General features: G+C 34.3%; 1 protein-coding gene across 3 annotated transcripts in view; it reads left to right on the plus strand.

Moving 5' to 3' along the window:
- LOC111045559 (general transcription factor 3C polypeptide 3) overlaps nt 1–19429 on the plus strand; it is a 33631-nt gene extending 14202 nt beyond the window's left edge. For all 3 annotated transcript variants that reach the window (XM_022330993.2, XM_022330994.2, XM_039437917.1), the window contains exon 2: nt 15375–19429. In XM_022330993.2, the coding sequence (XP_022186685.2) occupies nt 15460–18036 (2577 nt within the window). In that variant the 5' untranslated portion in view covers nt 15375–15459 and the 3' untranslated portion in view covers nt 18037–19429. The remainder of the gene's footprint in view (nt 1–15374) is intronic.
- The last annotated feature ends 603 nt before the right edge of the window (nt 19430–20032 follow it).

The following is a 20032-nucleotide window of genomic DNA, read 5'->3' on the forward strand; positions in this document are numbered from 1 at the left end:
CTGTTTTTCTTTTCTGTCGGTTTCATACTTGTAGACTCAGTTGCAGGCCTTATTTTTTCTGGTGAGTCACGGATTTTTCTCTTCTTTTGTTTAGGGAGAATCCATGCAGTCTCTGATGCTACCATTTTCTCTTCTTCCTCCTTATTCGGTGGTGAATAATTTTTACTGTTACTTCTAGAAGATGCTGGTTGCATTGTATGTGAAGCTGATGATTGAAGCTTCTGTGTCGTTGAATATGCTGATGAAAACATCTCTTTCAGCTGATTAATCTCCGACAGTGCTCTCTCCAACTCCTTTTCCAGCTTATGCATTCTTTCTCTCTCTTCACAAGTGACTTCTTTCCATGCGTTGTACAAAAACTGCTCCGCTGCAGTTTTCAGTTAGTTCGTTTTTAGAAACGATTCCGGGGAAGTGTTGACGTTTACAGTCATTGACGCTGGTTCAACGCTCTAAGCCGGTGTTAGTTGACTCATAGTTGCGTCTTCCTCTGTTTCCTCCTCCTCTTCGAACTCTAGCAGTAGGAAGGTCGGCAATCTTTTTGGAGTCGACATTCCTTACATTCCTCAGCCGGATTAGATGATAATTCAGCACTGAACTGTTTTTTCAGCGCAGGGCACTGAACTCGCGCACAACAATTAAAACACTGAAATCAGCACTTTAACTATTGCATACACTATTTCAACTACTCTCACTAAAAAAAAATACGTCTGCTCGCTACGATTGCTCGATCGATACTAAGTGATTAGTGAGTGTTATTATTTATTCAATTTGGTTTGTAAACAATCTAAATTATAACTTTTCTGTTTTCAAATATTTGGACTGAAAATTGGACCTGAATTCAAGTGTATGGAACATAACCTTCTTTATCAACTTTGGATATAGACCATAATACCCAAGAATCTTCAACAAAGTTAGTCTGTGAATGCAATCATATGCCTTCTTGAAATCAATAAATGTTATAAACAGCTGTTTATTATTAATTTTGAAGCTCTCAATAATCAACGTCAATGCCATAATCTAATCCGCACAACTTTTGTAAGGCCTGAATCATTCCTGGTATTACCCCTAGTTGAGATTCCAATACACCTTTTCATCTACCGTATTCAAGATTATTCTGGAAAGAATTTAATTACGTACAGTCCAACAGAGTAATTCCTCTGTAATTATTAGGATCTCTCCTTCTCTTTTTTTTGAAGAGTGGATGAATGATACTAGTTTTCCAGTGCTCTGGAACCATTTCTTCATTCCATATGCTTACAAACTATTTATGCAACTCTGGTAAGGTATTTTGGCGGCAATTCTTCCATAATTCCGCAAAAACCTGGTCCTCTCCACATGCTTTATAACTCTTCATCTCCTTGACTGCTTGCATTGCTTCATCAATAGATGCTCTGCCTGCTCTGGTTTCGGCAAAAACACCTGTCTACAGGGTGTCCACGGGGCGGGAAAACCGGGAATTGTACGTGAATTTCATTTGGGCGAGAAATATACGGGAATTTTGTCGTGATACGGGAATTTTTTGACACTTCCGCCAACTAGCTACTTTGCTAACTTTTTATTAATCAAGGACAGAGTTGAAATTTAGCCGGTGGATGGGTTGTTTAGTGATAATGTAGTTGAACGAGTGTTAGCAAGTTCTTATTTTAACTAATTAAAGGCCAATGTCGTTGTCAGCCTGTATGTTTGTTTGACAGTAAGTTTTGAAAGATTTGATGAATCAGCTTCAAATTTTGAACTCATATTCTTTGATCTATTTACCGCTCAAATTTCTTGGAAAACAAAATTTACAAACTCCTTCGTTCTTTTCAGGATATAACAAATAACATTTGAATTTATTGCATGCAATAACTACAGTTTTTCAATTTATTCATTCAAAACATTAGCTGAGGCTATTTGGGAGCTATCACACGACAGTCCTTCATGCGCTGACTCATGATTTCAGCTGATTTATATACAACAACATAATTTATAACTTTTACATCAATTAATTGATATAGGTTGAGAAATCAATGTGCGGCTTTCGCCATTCATTTTCTCTTGGAACTCAGAAATAATACAACACATTCAACACAATAAATTAAGAGTAGTCAAACAACTTTATACTGTGTTTTTTAAAGTTGCATAGAAGCTGCATAACTTTGCAAATACACAGGAATAATGAAAAACATGTTAAACAATAAATAATCTGATTAATAAAGGATAATGGTCTATTATATTTTTAAAAGTTTTAATGCATAGAAGTTATGTAACTTAGCAAAATGCATGAATATATTATAATAAATATATAACACACTATATTAAACTAGAATAATTTTTGAAATAATACAGAACATTTAACACAATAAATAAATATTAAGAGTGGTCAAACAAATTTATACTGTTTTTTATAGTTGCATAATGTTGCTAATACACAGGAGTAATAATACAAAGCATTTAAAACAATCATTAAACTAGAATAGTCGATTGTATATAATACTAATTATTATTTTCAAAAGTTTTAAATTTAATGCATAGAAGTTATGTAACTTAGCAAATACACAAGAATATATTATAATACACTATATAAAACTAGAATAATTTTTGGATGAAGTCTTTGAAATTGCAGATCTTGGAAATCAAATAGCATTGAACGTACACATTTTAAACATTATATATGATATTATATTTAATAGTTTTTGGAAATAAATCAACTCTTTATAAATAATTATAAAAAACACAATTTTTAAACTATGAAATACTTTGCCGCATAGCACATTTGAAATTCTAGTTCACTTGAACTACAAAACATTAAAAACCGCATAGACAATTTATACAAATAATAATTATTGATCTAGAAGATCCAAAGAAATTTATATAAATAATAAATACAAATAAATTCGTAGAAAAAATCTTATATTTGAGTAGGAAATCTTTGTGTTCTTCTAGTATGGCATCTTTCAAAATCACAATACAGAGGAACTACATACATACTCAAATAAATGTAAATAACAAGAAATATAAAACCCGCTCAATTAGCTACAATTGAGAGATTGTACAATTAGAGATTGTTCTTTTTCATCAATAGCTTCTACTTTTTCGTCAATAGCTTCTACTTTTCGTTGAGTATCTTCCATCAATCTTCGCTTTTCTTGTAGAAGTTCTTCTATAATATTGCTGTCGATCGTTTCCCGTCTTTCTCCAACTTTGTTTCATCCTCTAGCTCCTTTTTCTGCTTTGTAAGAAACTCCATATATGAAGCTCTTGCATTTCGAGCAGCATAATACATCATACTCTTTATAATTTTGATTTTCTCAATACCTCCAAGGAGCCTCACAGATTCTATCACAGAACGCTGCGAAATCAATGACAATTCTGTCTGATTTGGTACCAGGCACTCTTTATTAATAGAGAACCCTCTCTCTACACTGGAATTCCCATGCGAGAGCGTTAAAACTATTTTAATTACATCTCTAAGCTCTTTTGGATCATGCTCCATACTGTTTGATATCTTTATCCAAAAGTTATCTAGCCTTTTTTCACTTCTTTCATATCTCTGCAACATATCTTTTGTACTATCTCTGGCATGAAGATTTGAAAACTGAAGAAGAGCTCGGTCTGCTGCAGTACCGTTAACTATTCTTGACCTGACCAGAATATCCAGCAGGCCATTGATACTACTCTCACTTTCTCTAGCTTTTTCTGGCACGTTAAACATTTTGCTAATTTTAGGTTTAATGGAGATTTTTCCATTGAATAGTTAATAAATATTCTTAGACATTCTTTGCATTCTTTTCGAAAGTGCAACATTTCTATATTTGAGATATTTTTGCAATTTCTGAGAGCACTTTTAGTGCCAAATCCATGAATTATATCTCTCGCTGATCTTAAATTCTCTTCTTTGGTTACATCTATTTTGGTTACTTCAGTGACATTAAAAATTTATTTTTCCTACAGTTACGTTGAAAAGTGGCCATTGCTGCACTGATTACAGAACGCAAAGAATCACTTTTCCGCTCTAGTGCGGGAAAAATTTTTCTGCACTCCAGATTTGCAACATGGCAACGCAAAATACTTAGTAGGTTATATGGAGCAACAGTGCAGCAAAATCAAAATGAAGTTGGTAACAGTGACTGGGCTGCTATAGTGAGCAGAGGTGCAACGAAGCACAACGCGCAAATTATTACATTATATATTATAACCAAGGACAGCGAGGACTTTAGGATTTTAGGATTAAGGTTTTTATCAATAATAAAATTACACAGAAAAACATTTGATGGATTTCAGGCAATTTTACCCATAATTACCCACTTTTCATATTCAATGGTAACTGTAGGAAAAACTTAATGTGAAATACGTGCGCAAAGTTCCTCTGCTGCACTAAAGAAACCATTCCGCCCTCGCCTACGGCTCGGGCGTAAACGTTTCTTTCGGTGCAGCAAACTGTCACTTTGCGCACTAGTTGCTCAAATAACTATTTTGCATAACACTGCTCAGAACTGAACAAATAACTGTGTGCAGAAACGGTGTCCATTGGGCTGTCAGTTTGGAACTCCCTCAGAAAAAGAGTGGTCTTCTCTGCAAAAGCTTGGAATAATGCTAATTCGGCCCTCAGCAGTTTATTTTTTAAAGCCTTGTCAATGAATGTGAAGCTGTTGCACTGTGGCTCCTTTATTGTTCCTTTGACAGTGCTAACATATTTTTCTATATGTGATAAAATCAGTGATGCTCTTTAGGCAAGTTGAGCATTTTCAAGCCATCGAGTGGCACAAAACTTCAGAGGAGAAAATGTTGATCCTGTAATAATCTTGAACTCCCCTCTCCTTGATGGGATATCTTTGAATACATTGTATAAGACTCGCAAGAACTCAACAACCTTCCATTCTGTTTATTTGATGGCGTTTTGAAGCATCATTTAGCAGAATTTTTATGGCATCTCTTTCTCGCTTTGCTCTGTTGTCAGATCGTCTTTTAACAATCTAGAATTGATAATTAATTAAAATATTTCATCTTAATTATGAAAATTCATTATGAAATCATTGGAAAATACAATTACTTGCTTAATAAAATATAATTGGTTATTTTAAACGAGAAAAACATTATTAATATTACATTAATAAACGTGTATCAGCTACCGTTTATAGAAGGCATTGATAAGACCGAAGATCGGCAACCGGATTGTTCTCCTATCTTTCTCCTCTGCCATTTTAACGTGGACCTCACTATAGGCTGGATTTACAGAAGCAGATTATGACTGGTACACAATCTGTAGTGTGATTATGTCAAAGTCAATATTCATACTGGTGTTGTTGGTATTCTATACTTTCAGTTTTTCGACTACCATGGTAGAGAAGAGAAAATGGTGGATTCAACAAAATTAATATAATAAATTATAAGTTATCAGTATTTCTATAAAAGTAATTAAATAAGATTAAATAGGTAGTTTAATAACATTAATATTGATTAATTGGCAATTCACCAAATTATTACATTACGTAATTTTATAATTATGTAACTTTTATACTACAACTTTCATAACTTTCGATTTTGATGAATATAAATTGGCCCCATAAGGTTCTTTATTAAATTTTTCAATGCTTTGGATGCCGGTCGACTGCAATGGAACATCGAATAGAGACGAAATGTGGGACAAAAGTAGCCTCCTCAATTAACATAAGAGTAGGCCTATTGTAACTGTTGTTTTTTAGTCAGCGGTAGCAGCTCATATTTCATCAAATATAGTATCTGTACTCGTAATTATAATTTCATATTATTATTATTATTATATTATTATTATTATGCTATTCTATAATATATTCTTTAATTGATTATGTGGATTTGTTACTACATTTAACGTTAACTTACATGATGCCTCCTACCCTAACCTCTACGCTTGCATGCTACTCGACTATGCTCAATTCGATCATCAACAAGTTTTGATGTTGTTCAAATTGTTAAAATTCATTTATTGCATGAAATAAATACACAATTGAATATACTCCACAGTTAGTACAATTTTAAATGAATCAACATGTACACTTGTAGGTTGTAATCTACCGCACATGATCAGAATAAGTATTGTACAATAAAGACATAATAATCCTCATGATACTAAAGTGAAAAGAAAAGAAAAATTAACATGCATCTCGTCCACGAAGGCTTAAGCATGTGTGTGGAGAGGAGTCTGTTCTTTATTTAGGATAAAAAATTTTGTGGTTTGAGAAGGATAAAGTAATTCTTGAATACTGAATCCTTGAATAGTTAATTCTTGAATGATAATGAGTTTAATCATTATAGAAAAATTACTGAGAGGATGATATACCTCGAGAGCATTGATGCAACCCAATGGAGAACCTGTTACTGGAAAAGTATAAGTTATAAAGTATACATGAAGCGTTAAAGAAGAAAGAAGAAATAAAGAAGAACTAAATGGACAGATGAAAACTGTAATATAATTTTACAACTACAACTTTTTAATAACAAAGTTTGATGATGTTTGTTCCGGCTCACTATATATCACATGGCTAAGACATTGTTATAGTAAAGGTACATTCACACTACGTGCAGATTACGGGATCGTAAGTTGATAATAAGTTATAGGTAATTTGAATGAATTATGGCTTCTATGTTTTCCCTACCAATCTCCCTCAACCATATTTTGATGTGTTTTTTATACGCATAAGGTGAACAGTTATGGGCATTACGAAGAGTGGAAGGAATATTTCTGTATAAAATTTGTGCAATATAGTGACTTTTGTTGCTGAATGAGTTTTAATAAGTCTCGGAATTTCAATGCCAATGGAATTTGCTAAGCGTGTTGCGTGATTGTGATTTATTTTTTTAAACATATCACTGTTTACACGAATGAAAAGGAGTAAGCTTCTGACATACAGTTGTCGAATGTCGAGTACATTAAACTCATCATATATTTCATTAGTCGGGGTGCGAATGGGTTTACTAAGGGCTGTTTTTATTATGCGTTTTTGAGTGATGACTAAAGGATTCAGAATTGATTATACGCTCCTCCATAGGCTAAAATTCCGGCAGTTATAACAGATTGAACATAAGCAAAATATACATTTCTTAAATCATCTTTCGATAGAAATTGATGTAAATTTAAGAAAATGTAGATAGATCTGCGTATTTTGTTTTTCAATTGGGTTATGTGTTCTGACCACTTTAATTTATCATCAACTATAACGCCTAAATATTTATAAGAGCTAACTCTCTCAATGGACTCGCAATGGCATTGGATATTATTAGGACTTGAGCAAGAATGGAAAGCTATTGAATCAATAGGAGGCTCCTGACTTTTACGCAGTGAGACTTCAATAAATTTGGATTTTCCTATATTGAGTGTCAAGATGTTCTGATCGAACCACGCCTTCAGCATGTGGAGGTCACGGGATGCTTTTTCATACATTTCCTCTTTATTTCTGCCTGTAACATGCAGCGCTGTATCATCAGCAAATAAAAATAGATTGCCAGTGAGAGGTAGTTTCGTCAAATTATGAATATAGATTAGTGATAATAATGGTCCCAATGTGCTTCCTTGTACCACACCGTAATCAATAGGATTTAGGCTACCCTCAACTCCCATTATTTGAACTGCCTGTTTTCTATCAGTTAGGTAGCTTTCAAACCAACTGTGCGACTCATTTCGGACTCCTATAAGCTCTAGTTTTTTCATTACATTTGATCGATCAACTGTATCGAATGCTTTAGCCAAGTCCAGAAATATTATACAGTTATTTAAATTATTATTGAGTCAACTATTGACTTATTTGGTTAAATTATACAGTGCATCTGATGTGTTTTTGTTATTCCTGAACCCGAATTGTCTGTCTGTTAAAATCCCATTTGCCTCAATATAATTGCTAAATTGGAACTTTATAATTTATTCTGAAATTTTTGAAAATATGCTTAAAAGGGAAATGGGTCTGTAGTTACTTTTTTGAGATTTATCGCCATTTTTGTAAAGAGGAAAGACTCTAGCTATTTTAAAACAGTCTGGGAAGATACCTTGTTTAATGCTCAAATTGTAAATATGTTTAAGTGGAGTTAGGAAAATATTAATATTTATTTGGAAAAACCTGGTTGGAATGTTGTCTATCCGGGTGCAGACATGCCTCTCAGTTTTGAAGTGAATGCGATATCATCTTCACTTATCGGTAAAAAGCGGAAATTTGTGTCGAGCCTGTAGTCCTCATCATTCAAAGCTGGAGCATTATTAGAGTTCACTGCCTTTGCCAAATTTTCTCCCACATGTGAAAAATAGTCGTTAAATTCATTAGCAACTGCCTTGATTCTCTCTGTTGAAGAAATTGAGCTGTTATCAACTATTTCAAACTGTTCTAGTGGGAATCCATTTTTATTTTTACCTCTACCAGATATTTCATTTATAATGGACCAAAACTTTTTTGGATCATTACCACTTTCATTTATTTTATTTTTATAGTATTGATTTTTAGTAGTTTTCAATAAGTTATTTAATCTGTTTCTTTAGTTTGTGAAGTGAGTCAGTAATTCTCTATTGAAAGGCTGTTAGCTTAAATAATTTGTCTCTCTCCCTAATTGATCTAACTAGTCCATTCGTTATCCAGGGTTTAATTTTTTTGAATCGAGAGTTCTCTTGAACAACAAGTCTTTTAGATTTTTGTATATTACATTCAATGATGGAGTAAAATTTATTTGTTGCAATGTTGACGTTTTGCTCCATGATAACAGAGCTCCATGTTTCCTCTCTGAATGTAGATAATAATGTTTCATTAAGAATATAGTACTTGGGAAGATCAGAACTGCTATTATGTATGGAACTGGAGGTAATTTGAATTAATGCTATGTAGTGATCAGTTATTGAAACTTTAATAATAGCTGATTTTATTGAATTAATGTCATCATTGTTTATAAATATGTGGTCAATTAGGGTGCTGCTAGTTATTGTTTGTCTAGTCGGTTTATCAATAAAGTTGATAAAACCATTTTCGTAAAGCATATTCAGGTATGAGTCAGTTTGCAAGTCATTGTTCAGTATGTTTATGTTTATATCCCCTATCAATATATTTGTTATTGAAATGGATATTAAGATTATCAATAAAATCAGGAATGTGGGAATCGTGATTACGATAAACAGCAAGGATCGAGTAATGTTTTCTATCATATTGAAAGTTAATTTCCAAGGCATTGATCCCCCCAATGTTTATGCATCGACCTACTGCAGATAGTGAATATTTGACAAAGACAAGAAATCCATCGTTTCGGTTGCGCTTATCATCAGTTTGAAAAGTTGAATAGCCATCTAACTGTCTGTTATCGTCTACATTGAGCCAAGTCTCAGTCAAAACGATAATGTCAATTTCACTATCCAATGAGTTGAGTCCTACCAGTAAGTTGTTAATGTTCTCGTTGTAGCTTCTAATATTCAAATGAATCAGCTTCAAGCCTCTCTCATTTGGGTTGCAGAAATGATTAAAGGAATGAAATGACAGTTAAGATTAAATAATCATATTAGAATATTTTGAATATTTTTTTCATTATTTTGAGGTAATTAGAATTTTGTTATTGAATACCGTATTATTTGTCAATGCAACTTGAATTTCTATTTCCACTTATTTTTCTATTAATCGAGATGAATTTAATCGAAGTAGATAAACTCTTATCAATTCTTAGAGGTTGTGATTCTTATCTATTCATAACAGTGATTGCTTGAGATTATCAATCTGTATGATTCTTAATTTATTTGTTGTAGACTATCTAGATTATTTATATTCTGAGCTCATTTTGGATCAATTTGTTACTAAAGGGTTTTAGTTTGATATTGTTTCAAGTTATTTGTTTTCCAAGTGAATTTAATTAATGTAACTAGTGGTTTATTTTTACATTGAATTACTCTAAATATTTTAGAAACTATTCTATATTCAGGTCCTAGTCAATTTGAGCCCTTTGGAAAAAAACTTCAATAGGTTTGTAGGTATGGTCTAGTTTAAATTCTTTCTTTCAATTTTTTAATAATTTCATCCTATTCCAGGTTTGAATCATATACGTATCTTATACGAATATCTTACTGGGTTATAAGGAGTCTTCCTTATAACCTTCTCTCAAGTCATAATCCAATAGTTTATTCTATACCTAAAAATGTTTTATTCTACTTCCATTTACTTGTTCCTTTATTTAGATAAAACTACTTTTTGAGTCATTCAGTCTTGTTAGTGCGGTCGAGACTACGAAAACTTCTTTTTTTTTCTATTTTTTCCAGTGTTTCGTTTTCATTTCTCTTTTTTTTCATTTAGTAGAAACTTTATACTATGAACAATGATTTTGAATGTAAATATTTAACTTCAATTGAGGACTTTAATGAATATTTTAAGAGTAATGAGAGTCTTATTTTTTCCATATGAATATTCAAAGCATTAATAGAAATTTTGATGAATTTTTGTTATACTTGAACAATTTAGAAGTGAAACCAGATTTTATTGTTTTGTCTGAAGCGTGGATCCAGCCTGATGTAAATATAAATATATATGATATTAAGGGTTATGTTACTTTATTCTCATGTAATGATAACAGATGTGGTGGTATTGTTGTTTATCACAAGGAGGAATTCACCTGTTGCACAGTAGCTAGACAGATTGATGGGGCAGATTCTCTTATATTGGAATGTGTGTACAATAATGTTTGCTTCACTCTGATAGGAATTTATAGATGGCATGGAGTTCCGGTTGATCGTTTCTTGACTGATTTTAGTGATATGTTGAGTAGCATTAAGAGTTCGGTTGTTGTATGTATTGGTGATTTTAATATAAATGTTAATAATTCTGATCGAATTAGCGACAGGTACTTTGAAATAATCTCTTCTAGTGGTCTTGAAAATTTGATTGATATTGATACACGTGTCATGGAAAATACTTCAACGTGCATTGATCATGTGTTGCTGAGAGGTGTTGGTCCATCTTCTGCGCGCTCTGCTGTTCTTGAGGTCTCTATAAGTGATCACAGAGCTGTGTGTCTTTCTATGCTGGCAAAAAAGTCTCGGCCAGGGGTGAATTTTGGTTCATTTCATGAAATAAATTGGGATGTTCTCACAGGATTACTTACAATCCAAGATTGGTCTGTTGTATTCAGTGCTGAAAGTGTTAATCACGCATATAATTGTTTTTGTTATGTTTTGGACTCTGCCATTCAATCATCTAAGGTCACTAAGTCCACTCAAATAAATCACAAGCAACGATTATTGAAGCCTTGGATGAACAGTGGACTTTGTGAAGCTATTCGGTCAAGGGACAAATTATATAAGAAGACAATGAATGAGCCTGAGAACATCAGATTGAAACATAAATTTGTTACTTTGAGGAACAAGATAAAAATGTGGGTAAAGATAGCAAAGGAGAGATATTACTATGATCGGTTCCAGACTGTAAGAGGTAATTCCAAAAAACAGTGGAAACTTATCAATGAATTGATTGGAAGAGGAGCCAAGAAAAGTAAATTCAATTTGGTAACCGAGGATGGTGTTGTAAGTGAAGATTCAGAGGTTGCTAATCTGTTCAATGAATACTTTGTCTCTGCACCTAAGTCTGCTGTTCCACCCACTTTTCCTCAGCAAGCGTTGAACGACTATAACAATGTTTTCAGAGAGCCACGTTGTGATAGATCACTGTTTTGGTATCCGATTTCTTCTTTGGAGATTGAAAAAGTCATTGCATCCCTGAAAAACTCTAAGACCCCTGGCATCGATGGATACTCATCAGTCATGGTCAAGAAAATAAGCACAATCATCAGTCCAGTGTTATGTTTCATATTTAATTTAAGCATTTCTGAGGGTGTTTTTCCATGTAAACTCAAAATTGCGAAAGTAGTTCCAATTCCCAAAAAAGGTAACCCAAAATTAATCCAGAATTATAGATCCATTTCTCTTCTCTCTGTTTTCTCAGTTATATTTGAAAAACTGATCAAAAATCGCTTGTTGACTTTCCTAAATTCAACTAATTTTTTCTCAAATTGCCAATTTGGTTTTAGAGAGGGCCTAGGAACTGAGTTAGCTTTGAGAAGTTCATTTCAGAGATATGTTTGAACATCAATAATAGAGAGGTGAGAAGAGTATCTGGCTTGTTTTTGGACATTCGGAAAGCCTTTGACACGGTTGACCATGCAACACTCATTAGGAATTGGAAGCAGCTGGTATTCGTGGTTTGCCTCTAACTTGGTTCTATTCATACCTTTCTGAACGGTCTCAGGCAGTTAGCATTGGCTTGAGTTCTAGTCCACTTCTTATGGTGGATTGTGGAGTTCCACAAGGCTCTGTATTGGGACCTATCCTGTTCCTGGTGTATATTAATGACCTGTATCATGGCCCTTTCAGTGGAAGGTTCACAGTTTTTGCTGATGACACTGCCCTTTCTTATGGTGCAACCTCAGATTCGGATCTGTATGATCAGATGTCAAATGACCTTCGCTTGATTTCTGTGTGGTTTGCATACAATAAATTGAGCCTGAACCTTGAGAAAACCATCTACCTGAATTTTGGGATTGCATCTTCATTCATGCTTATCCAGCCCTTGAAGTTTCATTTTGTTGGTTGCAATGAAGTTGATTGTGGCTGTGGAATTATAAATCAAGAGAGAAGTGTAAAGTATCTTGGCATTACCGTTGATGATGATTTATTGTGGAAAAACCAGATAGAGTCAATGAAAAAATACTTGCGTTGCCTTCTACATAGGGTTTTCAGTCTTAGAAACTTGTGTCCAACATTTGTTCTGAGAGACCTCTATTTTGCCCTTGCTCAGTCTCGTCTCTCATATGGATTAGTTTGTTGGGGAAGTACTTACATAACCCATTTGAAGCCTGTATTGTCACTCCAGAGAGCCTTAGTAAGAGCAATAGTTGATAATCAAGAAAATCTGGATTTATTCTCTTCTTTTCAGTCTATGAAAATTTTGCCTCTGAGACACTTGTATGTTTTCAAGGTATTATCTCAATTCTATTGGTCTAGTGGGAATCCATTTTTATTTTTACCTCTACCAGATATTTCATTTATAATGGACCAAAACTTTTTTGGATCATTACCACTTTCATTTATTTTATTTTTATAGTATTGATTTTTAGTAGTTTTCAATAAGTTATTTAATCTGTTTCTTTAGTTTGTGAAGTGAGTCAGTAATTCTCTATTGAAAGGCTGTTAGCTTAAATAATTTGTCTCTCTCCCTAATTGATCTAACTAGTCCATTCGTTATCCAGGGTTTAATTTTTTTGAATCGAGAGTTCTCTTGAACAACAAGTCTTTTAGATTTTTGTATATTACATTCAATGATGGAGTAAAATTTATTTGTTGCAATGTTGACGTTTTGCTCCATGATAACAGAGCTCCATGTTTCCTCTCTGAATGTAGATAATAATGTTTCATTAAGAATATAGTACTTGGGAAGATCAGAACTGCTATTATGTATGGAACTGGAGGTAATTTGAATTAATGCTATGTAGTGATCAGTTATTGAAACTTTAATAATAGCTGATTTTATTGAATTAATGTCATCATTGTTTATAAATATGTGGTCAATTAGGGTGCTGCTAGTTATTGTTTGTCTAGTCGGTTTATCAATAAAGTTGATAAAACCATTTTCGTAAAGCATATTCAGGTATGAGTCAGTTTGCAAGTCATTGTTCAGTATGTTTATGTTTATATCCCCTATCAATATATTTGTTATTGAAATGGATATTAAGATTATCAATAAAATCAGGAATGTGGGAATCGTGATTACGATAAACAGCAAGGATCGAGTAATGTTTTCTATCATATTGAAAGTTAATTTCCAAGGCATTGATCCCCCCAATGTTTATGCATCGACCTACTGCAGATAGTGAATCTTTGACAAAGACAAGAAATCCATCGTTTCGGTTGCGCTTATCATCAGTTTGAAAAGTTGAATAGCCATCTAACTGTCTGTTATCGTCTACATTGAGCCAAGTCTCAGTCAAAACGATAATGTCAATTTCACTATCCAATGAGTTGAGTCCTACCAGTAAGTTGTCAATGTTCTCGTTGTAGCTTCTAATATTCAAATGAATCAGCTTCAAGCCTCTCTCATTTGGGTTGCAGAAATGATTAAAGGAATGAAATGTATCAAACTTTTTATATGTAATTAAATTGAAGTTTTCTAATTCTGAATCATGCCTATTCATTCCGTTATTCAGCCAGAGCTCTGCCCGCTCCGCCTGTTATCATCAAGTACAATGATAGTGTGCAGTTTATTTATGATAAAATGTAAGAATGTTATTGTTGGGAATTAAAAGGATTTTCTCTAGTTCAAGACGATTAATAGTTGAAGGAAGATTCGTATTTTATCAGAATCCGATAAGGCGGTCATGATGTTTGATTATTTACACCACTATTGAAGAGGTACTGAATAGAATAAAAAAAGTTATCATACCTTTCTATCAAAACTAATCTTCGTTCAACTCGAACTAAAAGCCATTTGTGAACAAAACGGTATTGTAAATATTAGAACGATTATTAAGCATGGTAAAGTGAATATAAATATTAAAAAGTATATGTATAATGCTGGATCATACACTTTACACATTACCGTACTAAGAATGATAAAAAAAACAAAACAAAAAATAAATAATAAATGATAAAATATGAGATTAATGCCAGCCGAAAGTTAAGTGGAATGTTAATTTTTCTCACCTAATTTATAATTCGAATTATATAATACATGTGAATTATATACATTGATTAAGTGTTTCAACTTATTCAATGAATTGAAATCAATAAAGCAGACAAGTTTTTTTTTATTCATTGATATTGGAATCGAAGGTAAATGTGCAATATTAAACTCGGGGTCCTCACGCTCATCAATAACTGATAACCGTAGAAGTAATATTATATAGCAATATCAGGATAAGTATGTACATATTTTAAAATACCTTCCCTCTATCCATCCTGATAAACTAACACATACATTTTAGCGGTTAAAGAAATATCATGACTATAGAAATCCTAAGAGTAAACTTATTAATTCATATTATATTTTTAGCTACCTGAAGAAGGTAGCTCAAAATACTTCAATACTCCAGAATTATTGTACAGAAAAATTAGCGTGTTCGGAGTTTTTTCCAGCAAAAAGTACGTGATGACTGGACTAACATACAAAATAGCATCAAAAAACAATAGAAAATAACATTAAAAAATAACAAAAACTAATATTAAAAATAACCATAAAACATTAACTGGTCTAACTAAAATAGCTGGACTGACAATAAAAATGACATTATGGGGTCTTTACTTCCAGTCAATAAATTTTCAACGTATCAAATCTATTAATCAATTATTATTATTCTTTGCTAAGAATAATGCCCAAACTTATTTATCTTATTTATATATATTTTTTTATCTTTTTCAGGTACCTCATCCTCCACTAGTTGGAGAAAGGTCTGAGTTCATTTCCAATTGTAGCATTCGTGAACTCTCTCTCTCTCTCTCTCATCATGGACCCACAAACTATCGAGGTCATGGATGAAGCAGACAACACTAATATGGACTATAAAGATGAGAGTGATTTGGATGTTGATGATGATGATGATGACGATGACGTGAGTACTGCTTTTTCGGAAGAACTGGGAGATGTTGAGGGAAAAACAGTCGTGGGAAGAGGGGGTGTTGAGGAGGAGGGGGAGGAGAAAATCAACAAACAAGAATATATAACGAACTTTTTGGAAGGGAAGCTGAGTTTTGATGAGTATGCAGCAAAAATGGTGAAGCTGAATGATGAGTGTGTTTCGAGTAAAAGTAGTGACATTTTAAATGTGAGTGAGATGCAGGGAACTTCAGTTGATGAGTCTGTGACAAGTGAGGAGTTGGGAAAAGTTTCACTGTTGAAGAAGCCGAAACAACGACACGTCCGTCAGAATCTCCCTCCTGCGCTCAAGGGTCTAATGGGGGAGGCGAACCTCAGGTACGCCCGGGGTGACAAGGATATGGCGGTGAAGATTTGTGTGGAGATAATCCGGCAAGTTCCGACAGCTCCTGAACCCTACCAAACACTGGCTGGTTTGTACGAAGAGTCAGGATTGGTGGAGAAGTCGCTGCAGATGGCGATGATCGCTGCGCATCTCAGTCCCGGCGACCCGGACCAGTGGGTGCGGTTGGCAGAACTGTGCCAGGAGCAGGGCAACCCAAAGCAGGCTGTCAGGTGCTATACGAAAGCCATCCAAGCCGACAAGAAAAACTGCGATGTGTATTTCAAGCGGGCTGAACTGCTCAACGAACTGGGCCACAAACATCTTGCTCTGAAAGGGCTCTCGAAGCTGTTGACTATTCTGGATCACACTCAGGGCGACCAGATACTGCACCTGTCAAAAATGCTCGCCGAAAAGTATCACGAGGAAAAAGATCTTCTAAAAACGAAAGAGACGTTGAAAGCAGTGTTTGACAAGTGTCCCAAGCTGGTCACCTCAGAACATATTAATTTGTTGCTTGAGGTACAGTTAGCTCTCGGTGAATACTCGGACTGTTTGTCGTTGATGATCTCTTTCTGTAACGTGGAAGCCGAACTAGTCACTGATGACAGCGACCAGTACGTTGTTGCGGTCTGTACTGCACCTTCCAACATGGCGATCGATCTCCGGGTCAAGCTCATCATCACTCTAATTCACATGAAATCATTGCCACCAGTCTACAAATTCCTGAATGATTTCCTAGAAACTAATCCCGAAGAGTTGGGGGATCTCTATTTGGATATTGCCGAAGCGCTAATGATGGAGAACTATCACAGTGATGCATTGAAACTTTTGCAACCATTGATCTCGAGTGCTAACTACAGTTTGCCGGGAGTGTGGTTGAAGTATGCCGAGTGTTTGAAGAAGGTTAATCGTTTGAAAGAGTCAGTGGATGCATATATGTTTGTGATAGAACAGGCGCCTCAACATCATGACGCCAGGCTTGTCGTTGCCGATTTACTCAGACAGCTGGGCCGTGGCGATGAAGCTATCGTTGTGTTGACACAGGACGAAAAAAATGAATCACTGAACGCTGGTTTACTGTATGAGAGGTGTCTACTATTGTCCGATCGTTTAGAACATAGAGACGAGTTTCTTGTGATCTGTCAGCTGTTTTTCTCGAGACACTTCACCCAGATACGCACACACGAAGAGTTGAGAGCGCTGTCTCTATTCAGCCGAGTGTCGAAGAAACGGGCAGCCATCAAGGAGATCCGACTAACGCAGGGCTTGGACGTCGAAGATGAACGACCTGCTTTCATGGAGACCTCGCGACTGCCGACTGTTGAAGAGGAGTGGCAACTGTTCAAAAAGCTTGTATATATCTGTTTCGAAGAGAAGAGATACGCCCTACTACAACGGATCACGTTTTCAGCACAAGGCTCTGAACGTTTCTCAATACCCTACTCAAAACAGTTGGATATCTACTGTTTGATTGCAAGTTTCTACAATAAAGAATCAAACCTTGCTTACAACTTCATACGTAACATGGTGATCAAAAATATAGACTGTGTTAGGTTGTGGAACTTTTTCAACATTCATGTTATACGAGGTGACCATTGTCGTCATAATAAATTCATAATGAGGCTGCTAGCGCGACGACAAAACCATACGATTCTGTCGCTGCTGCACGCCAACAACTGCCTTGTGTCGGGCACATACAAGTACGCCCTCAACGAGTACACGGCCACGTTCAAACGGGACCCTACTCCTATGTTGGCATTCCTTGTAGGTGTCACACTGTGCCAGATGGCTTGTCAGAAGTTTTCGGCCAAAAAGCACTCGCTAGTGACACAGGTGATTGCGTTTTTCGCCGAATACAACAAGCTGAGAGGCAAGGAGAGTGCACAAGAGTTTCACTACAACTTGGGACGCGTGCATCATCAGCTGGGACTGTTGTCAACTGCTGTCTTCCATTACAAAGAGGCGCTGGCGAGTGAGCCTGTCCTGGACAGCCCCATGTTAGACTTGAAACAGGAGATCGCCTATAATTTGCATCTCATTTATCGTAGCTCCGGTGCTCATGATGTAGCGCGTATGTATTTGGAGAAGTATGTGGTTGTGTAGGTACATAAATGCAAAATTTATGCAAATCTATTTGGAACAGTATGCAGTTGTTTATGTTAAGTTAAGATCGATGCTCCTTGTCTATATACAAAGTTATGATTATTTTTTAATTAATAGAGAAATAATTTCATAGTACCCTTTTTCAAAACATTTTATATAAACACTCTTATAAAACACAATAACAAGCTTGAAAATGCTACTTTTGGCTTGAAAACCGAAACTAGTTGTGTTTTGTTTAAGTTTTCATATAAAAAAGTATTGAAAAAAGTGGTACCTACTATGCAATTATTTCTTTATTAATTAACAATTCAAGTAGCCCCATTGGAATACTTTATTATATTTTATTTTTATGTCTTGTCTGTATTCTATCTTGGATAAATGGAAAGACTGTATCCAAAAAAGGAAAAGTAGGTAATTACTGGAAACAGGTTGTGTTGAAGTGAAGGAAATGATATAGTGTATAAATAGATTGATTAAAACACTTCATTCACATGGGCTACTTTCTAAATTAATAAAACATTATAAAAATCTTGAAGCACCCTTTATTTTAAAGGGTTGAACTATTTTAAAGTTTTTTTTAAATAAAGGGTGCTTCAATATTTTTATATTGTTTTATTAAATAGATTGATGTATATATAAATGGACTCATGTATATCTAGAGAAATGTTGAAATGTTTACTAATAACTTTCTGTGAAATGATGAAGGTGATACATCTATGATATCACCATGGTATGGTAAACATCAATATTAGATAAAATGGACACTTAAAACTGGCTAAAAGAACTAGACCACGCTCTTTTATTATTATTGTTTCATTGTTATTTTAATGAATGAATGCTTCCGACTAGTTTAAGACATTTCATTAATACGTCCTCCAAGGAGGCGATATAACTAATTAACTAATTGTCAGTTCGCTATGGCAGGCAGAACTTCTAGATGTTTTAACATCAGACATTGATATTAGTTATGACCAATAAAAGTTTGATCTCCAATCGTTCGAGACGTTAATCAAAGATGGGAATGTGAGAATGTGACTGATCTTTGTGCTGACAGACATTTCTGAATAAAATAAATGAACTTGAGAGACTGAGCTCCTTTTGAATGTTGTGATATATATTCTTACGTAATAAAACAAAGATTTTTATGTATTTACACTAATTTATTACAAGTGTTCTTATAAATGTTCCTTAGTGAAGTCGAGTTGTGATGTTCTAGAAGCGTTTTTTCTTTAGTTTTTGTTTATCATCAACACATGAATCCTCCATATTTTGTGCCTATGAGTTGCAAAAAATACATAAGTAAAACATTTCTATAATAATACACAGTTGGAGACTTGTAAAAGTACCCATATAAGAATGTTATGAAAAGTCGAATAAAGACACCTAAATATGATGTAGCCCATTTTTATATCGATCTTCCTCTTTTACAATAGAGTAAAATCATAATAATCTTTATAGAGTGTACCAAACTTTCCTCATATCTAAAGCTCTTTAATACGGTAGCCTTGAAAATACGGTTGCTAGTATTATTATTATTTACAAAATTCAATACACAATCTTGAGTTTGTAGTTTTACAACAGTATTTAAACTACAGTATAGTTTCTTGTTCTCTTTGGACGCATTTAAAGCCTCGGAGCTTCATCTTTGGAATATCATCATAATGAATCTGCTAAGCTTTGGACGCTGGAAATGGGAGACAGTATATAGGATATCAAAATACTTCCGGATGCAGTTGATAATATTATTCAATTACTGTTGTTGAAGATATTGGATATTTTTAATGAGTACCAAACAAAATCTATTTTTCTTGAATCAGCATTTATTAGAAGGAGCTCTGAGGACATTAAATTAAAAAAAACATGTTTCAAATTTTTACAGAACGCTGCTCAATAAGTGATACCTTTCCAGTTAACCGCACAAAAATAGTCCGATGGAACAGATGTGTACAGATTTGCCTGATAAATTGGCAACGTCTATTAGCGTAAGGGTGGTAGT

The sequence above is a fragment of the Nilaparvata lugens genome, chromosome 1, assembly GCF_014356525.2.
Source record: "Nilaparvata lugens isolate BPH chromosome 1, ASM1435652v1, whole genome shotgun sequence".
Classification (NCBI taxonomy): Eukaryota; Metazoa; Arthropoda; class Insecta; order Hemiptera; family Delphacidae; genus Nilaparvata; species Nilaparvata lugens.